Here is a 7,094-nt window from a genome sequence, read left to right on the forward strand (position 1 = left end):
AGATCTGGGCTTAGATCTGCTCAATTTGAACAAATTGAGAAATTTGATTTCTCACCATCAGCGTCTCTTTTATTTGGGGTAAATATGAAAAGAATGAACACAACTTGGATACACTGCAAGTTCAGTATGGATGTCAGGAAGAGTCCTTGGAGTAACAAGTTAAAGTTTGTTGCACTTTAGCACACAAATTACGCTGCCTCAGACATATAAAAGGTAAAGAGGACAGAGACCTATATAAAGCCATTATAATACATACCAGTTGAAGTTCTGTTCCAGACATTAATATATCAGAAATGCTGAGAACATCTGCCAGAGCAGTGCAGTCATGGTTACTTTTAGTATAATATTTCAGACTATTTTATATAAAAATATATATTTCAGATTATTCTACATAATAATGGAATTTTAAGTCAGTATAAATTTACTCTTTTTGAACTTAAGCATAGATTAGTTTGTTTCCTTCCCTGCTGTACCCCTTGCTCTATCCTAAGACACTTCAGTAGAATACCCATCAGGCAGTACCTGTGACACAAAGGTTCTTGACTGTCAGTCTGTGGTTGAAGACATATCCTTCTTCCATTGCTATCCAGAACACCATGAAACTACACCTACTTAACACTAAAATGGATTTGAAGATGAGAATTAATAAACATGGTTACTTCTTGCCTGTTAAAATAATCATTCATACAGTCAGTGTTCCCATTCTGATACAAAATATTTCACTTTTTTTCCTCTTCATTTTGTAGTACAAATACCAAGTGAATGTAGATGGCACTGTAGCGGCTTACAGGTTTCCATACCTCTTGCTGGGTGACAGTCTAATATTGAAGCAAGATTCCCAATACTATGAACACTTTTATATTGGATTAAAACCTTGGAAACATTATGTTCCAGTTAAAAGAAACTTAGAGGACTTGATAGAGAAAATAAAATGGGCTAAGGTAAGTTCCATTACTAATTCATGTTCAAAGTAATAAACGAGTGACAAGAATTTATCTTAATATTATCTTCTTTTGAATTTCCACATACATATTTTGCATGGAGTCTATCAAGATCCTGGGATAAAGGAAGTACATTTTGTTCTTAGTATTAGATGGGAAGGCCTTAATTGAAGTAACCATCTCTATTTAGGGCAGTATACAGGAGTTCATTTTAGGTGTGTGCAGAAGTGTTCATGAGTCAAGAGCCTTAGTATATTGACTAAGGTACTTGTCAAAGAAATAACCAGAATCCTAGATACTACATAATTAATGCTATAGCTTTTTTTAGGCCCTGACTAGAGCAGAAATTACTGCATATTCTGTCTGAATGTACAAAAAGTTGCTGTTCTGTAACATGCTCAGAATCAGAGGCTGGGATCCTGTAAGATAGAATTGTGTGATTGAAAACACCATTCGTGCTTTAAGTTAAAGTGCTGCTAGGTTAAAAAACACAGAATAAGTTTCTGTTCTGAGAGTACTGTAGTTCTTCATAAGGAATCAGAGGGGAATACTAAAAGCTGAAATATAGACCTAAAAAACTTGAGAATAAGTACATGGATTCAAGTGGAGTTATTTTTAAAAGGGAGAGATTGGATTCCACTGCATAAGAGAGTACAACATCTGCGGGTTTGTCTTCTGTAAAACTAAGTATGTCTGGGACAAGTCAGACCTGATTTTGAAGAGACTTGTGGCTTGGACAAAAGAGTAGAGCAGTAATCAATTTGAGTTTTCAAAATTGTACAGTTATTCATGAAAGTTGTTACTGATAGCCCTAAGGTACCAGTTGTGACAATAAAAGCAATCCAGTATTTTTAAACAAATCTGCAATTTAAAGCATGCCTTTGCAGTCTACCAGTAATTTCAATAAAGTTGCAGATGTGAATAGCCTATTTAATAAAACTTCCATTGCCAGCCAGGCTTTGAGCAACTCACTTATTTATGTATTATTCATTTGTTCCATCTGAATTTTCCAGGAAAATGATGAAGAAGCAAGAAAAATTGCTAAAGAAGGACAGTTAATGGCAAGAGAATTACTTCAGCCTCACAGATTTTACTGCTACTATTATAAAGTGCTCCAGGTTAGTACAATAGATCACTATTACTTTCCCCCAGCTGCTACTGCTACCGATGTTACAAATTTCACATTCAGTCCTTACTTAAATTAATAGCAGATATGGTTCATATTCACAGGAGATCAGTGTGAAGAGCTTTGCTAAAACCTGCTTTATCATTAAAGAGGCAACCTTACGTAATAGTTGTTTTACAGAATCAGCAATTTTATTTTTTTTGTCCCCATCCCCACAGTCAACCCTGTTTGCAGTGTCACTTGGTATGTGGTTTCTAATAGATCTCTGTAAGAGATAATCTGTATACAGTTTTCTTCCTTTCTCACACATATCATGAAATACTATGTTGTATTACAAAACAATGCATACATGGAAAAGAAATTACGGAAGTATGGCTAGTGGAGTGGTAGGGGTGAAGCAGGCCCTAGGAGATTCAAATCTCTAGTGAAAGAAGTTTCTCTTCTCTGAAAGTATGAATTTTTTTTCCTGTTCTACTTTGCAGTTAGATGTCAGCTTCAGCAGGTTGATACAAAGTTTGAAACTGTTCAGTGTACAAAAATGACAGCAATATCTGCACAAAGTGGTTAGAGGCACAAATAATGACAATATTCAAGTTACCATTAATAATAGGCAAAAACATTAAAGAGTGCTTTCAGAGGCAATGTAGCCTATTAGTAGGTGTGTTATAAAGACACCTTGTACAGAAGTTGTAAACAAAGACATAAGGAGGCTGGGTAAAGGTAAGCTGCTGAGTGGAAGGGAGGAGGAAAATTTTGTTTCGTGAATTATGTGTTGGTGCTTATAGCATTCTTAAATGTTGTTTACATATTTCAGGAATATGCCAAACGTCAAGCCAGCAAACCTGAAATACGGGATGGAATGGAATTTGTACCTCAGCCTGATGACAGGGACTCAGTATGCAGTTGCCACAGGAAAAAGCCTTTAAGGGAAGATCTATAACTGTAGTGGATGGAGAAAATCACCCACTTAAAATGCAAGAATAAGAATTAAGCTGTGAAATCTAAGACACTTACGCACTAGCAAACACTCTTAGTTATGTATTCTTCTTGTATTTTCATACCCTTTTTCACACTCACTCTGATCTACAGCGTTGGTTCCCACAAGTTTGGCTCCATGACCACCACCAAACAGATACTGAGCCTGTAATGGGGAGCATCTAGGGAATTTATTTGATGTACTGCATCATCAGGAAGAACACAGTACTGCTTGTGTTCCAGCAGGGACCTGTTTACCAAAGTTTTGTGAGGAACCAATCACCACAGAAGATCTTGTCTTGAGTTATTCTAAAGGAGCATTTGTAACATACTAAAACAGTGTTATGATTTCTTCATAAAGTTTACCTCAATTTTAGATGGATTCTTTTATTTTAGGTGGATTCTTTTATACAAAACAATTTTTTGACTAGACAAAAGGAATATTTGATATTTACAGGTATCAGATCTGGTCTTACTTTGAGATTATTTTGTGGTCTATGACAGGTAATCTAGGGGCTCAGGTGCCTCACCTGGACCACCAGTTCTGGCTCTCCTCCCAGTGTGGGATTCCATTTCCGACGGTTGAGGGTGGATAGGAAGGGGGAAACTCCAGCACCAGGGGTTTCTTCAGGTCCTGGATGCTGGAGGGGTTAGGTGCTCACCCCTCCCCCACCCACACTGTCCCATGGCCGCTGCAGGGACAGCACACAGCAGGTGCAGAGGAGGTGAGAGAGAGAGTTTATTGTTGGGGGTGTTACATTTATAGGTCTTGGAGGATTCACAGAGTAACCAATTACAGGTCTCAAGGGGTTTACAGGACACCCAATCGCAGGAAGGGGTTAACAACCAATAGGAAGGGGTTAAAAAGGTCCAATGAGAAGGCTTCTTGATATCTTCTCAGGACATTCCTGAGACAGAGATAACAAATGTCATGGGGGGTCTTGGGAAGAAGAAAGCATGAGTTAGCAAAGAGACTACAAAAAGCCATTTTGAAGCATGTTTAAACAACAGTTTCTCATATAATGCAGATTTACTGCTACAAGGTAACAGAATAAATAACATGATATAATACTCATCAATTTTAGAGGAAAATGGAGAGGAGGAGGAGAGATTAGAATAATATGTTTATAAGAGAGACTAGAATAATATGTTTATAAGCGTCATGGCTGTGAATCACCAGAATTAAATACTGCTTTAAAGTAGACTGTGTAACTATCACAATCACAATGTTTCTAGTGCCAACTCTGAAGACCTGTTCCCTGCCAGTGCCTGTATCTGTGAATATAGACACAGATCCACAAAAGTACTTGGGAATTTCAGGCCAGGCGAAATACCGGTGTCTTAGTTCAACAATACCTTCTACAGTATTCTAGGCTACTTGAAATCTGAAATTTGTTAGCAGAGTTTTAGACCACTTAGATTTAACTTTTGTGTAGAGCTATGAAATGCCACCATCTTTTTCACTTGGCTTCAGGACTACTTTTTCCTGGGCCTAAGTCCCCAGGGGCATCTTACTAATTTTCTGAATTTGGATCATGCCTAACCTTATACTGAAATCAGAGAGTAGGTCAGACTTCATTGTTTGGTTCACATGTATGACGGAAAACCCTATGCTGTGCTTTCTATGTGATAGTGTAGGGGTTAGAGTCCATATTAAGCAATTGGGAAGCCAGTTGTCCTCCTTGGTTTGATTTAAAGCCTATTTTCAAGAGGATACCTTAACTCCAGACTAGGCAAGAGGTCTTCAGGTCTTCCACTTAAGTTGTGCAGCCATGAAACTAACAATGCAAAATTCACAGGGTCAGAAGGAGCTGGTCATACCACTGCAATAAAGCGTGCCTTTGGGTGGGACAGAAGAAAAATCCTAGTCCTGGATGTGGCTCCAAATACGTCTTTTGATTTTTACCCAAGTTTGTGTACTTCAAAATGCATAAACAGTCCTGGAAGGAGACACCGATACCAAGACCAGTGCCCACGCACCCATTTCTGTCCTTTGCATTTTCACTGTGCCTAATGTAGCTGCCTGAGGAGCTTTCAACTCAGCTACACTCAGATTATACCTTCCCTGGATACCAAATTCTCCCTACCATTGCTTTGGTGCACAAAGTTTAGTGCTCTAAACCTCATGCTGGCTTAATTCTTAGTTCTTCACTGCAAGTTACTCGCATAAAATTTCTGCATTAGAACAGGAAGAAAGGCTAGATTTTTCTATATGCTAAATATGAAAAGAACTTCAGGTATCCAAAGAGGTTAATCCATCTGTCATTTATTACATTATACCAGTTAAGAAAAAATTCTGTAGTGTGTTGCTCTACCCATCATCCTCTTTGTTTTGGTTCTAACACTAATGTATGTAGTGGTTGTATTTTTATTTAGCATGACAATCAGTCCTAGAACTTCAGACTATAAAGATGTGTTCAACTGCTCTGACATAAAATTTTCTACATCAAAATTATGGAAGAGGGTTCCATTGCTGAAGCTGACACAAGCGAATAGAGGCTTTTCTTTCCTTTTATGTGTACAGTAATTTTTACTGTATGGTATGATCCTATTTTTGATATCCATTATACTATGTGCATTTTCTATTCACCGATATTTTTGGAAGTGGTGTGCTCAGCAAAGACAATTAAGCATACCAGATGGTTGAAGCAACAAAGTTTTCTGCGTATTTCAAACCCAAAGTCCAAAAATTATTTTTATTTTTAAAAATGGGAGAGAACAGGGGGAGTCATGATGCGTGCTTTATAGTTCTTTGGAAGTATCTGTGTAGGAAAACTTCCCTGGCTTGAAACAGAGAAACAGAAGTCTTTCAAAATGGAAGAAGAATCAGATTAAATGTAAATTATGAATATAAATAAATGTGAATATTTCATCCCTCCTTTCTTCCCTCATAAAAAAGGGTAAAGAAACTCTTCTAAATTCTTTTCTGCCAAAAAGCTCTTTACTTTTATAGTAAGCATCCCCTCAAAGCAAAAGCTGGTTTGTCACAGAATGCCTTACAGATGCTTTTATAGCTTACAGGCAAAAAATATCCTGAAAAATATGAATACGTTCCTCTTCCTGACAAAATTAAAAAAACAGTATAGACATAGTGGAATTTTTACTAAAAGTCCATAGTACTTTGAGAAAATTTGGTTCAATTTATAACTACAGATCTTTCAAAGATAAAAGCCTTTCTTTCCATTGGTGGTACTACATGCAATTTAAATTGTAATGAAGAGCAATCATAACAATTGCCCCACCAGGTCAGAAAGGATGTCAGACCTATTTGAGTTTGATGACAGGATGATAACCATTGGCCCAGTGTGTTACAGGAATTGTTAAATACTCAGTAAAACCTGTTTGTGCAAGTAAAGTGTAATACATACACTAAATAGTATTTTTATAGTAGAGTCTACTAAAGTGGTTCTAGAACAGCAGCTGTTCAAAGGTATAAAAATCTCTTGTTGGTGGTAATTTTAAAAAACAGTTACTGTGCCACAGTACTGAATTTTCCTGTAGTAATTTCAGCTTTTAAATACAGGGAGTAAATCTGTCCTGTTTTCATCAAGGGTTTATCAGTAATGACAGAGACAGGTTTATTTGTTTGAAATAGTATTTCCTAAAGCCCAGGGCCAATGTTTTCAAACATTGGAATCTACATAGAAGGGGTCGGACTGTTGGTCATGCAGAGCCTTTGCTTAGAGTTCTTTATTTTTAGATTCTTTTAACCTAAACAATAGTTTCCTACTGTGAACAGTGCTTTTATGTTACGTCATATATGTCCTAATATATTTAGGCACCCGCATTTGGAAATACCCAACCTCAGTTTCATCTTGAAATGAGAACTAGTAAATCATGATCTGTTGAACGTAAAGGAGATAAAAATTCATATACTTTTAGACTGTATTTCTTGAGATTTACTTCAAGATAACCAGTATACTAGTTTCACGACAGTATTATGCTAGGCCCGCCTTGTAGATTCATAATTAAAAAAACCCTATAATCAAAGCTTGTCTGATGGAATGTTAGATTCAAGCATCCATCCTGGGAAGCATACGCCCGACATTTAT

The 7,094-nt window shown here is 37.0% G+C and overlaps 1 protein-coding gene across 3 annotated transcripts in view; it reads left to right on the plus strand.

Moving 5' to 3' along the window:
* Positions 1-4,158, plus strand: part of LOC113964701 (KDEL motif-containing protein 2-like) — a 57,782-nt gene extending 53,624 nt beyond the window's left edge. For 2 of the 3 annotated variants that reach the window (XM_027677272.1, XM_027677273.1), the window contains 4 exons: positions 747-941; positions 1,955-2,059; positions 2,882-3,546; positions 4,086-4,158. In XM_027677272.1, coding sequence (XP_027533073.1) covers positions 747-941; positions 1,955-2,059; positions 2,882-3,007 — 426 coding nt within the window. In that variant the 3' untranslated portion in view covers positions 3,008-3,546; positions 4,086-4,158. Of the gene's footprint in view, positions 1-746; positions 942-1,954; positions 2,060-2,881; positions 3,547-4,085 lie in introns of those variants that run through there. The other variant, XM_027677268.1, reaches the window with a different exon arrangement.
* Positions 4,159-7,094: the final 2,936 nt, after the last annotated feature.

This window comes from Neopelma chrysocephalum, unplaced genomic scaffold (assembly GCF_003984885.1).
Source record: "Neopelma chrysocephalum unplaced genomic scaffold, ASM398488v2 Primary Assembly neopelma1_43, whole genome shotgun sequence".
Lineage (NCBI taxonomy): Eukaryota > Metazoa > Chordata > Aves > Passeriformes > Pipridae > Neopelma > Neopelma chrysocephalum.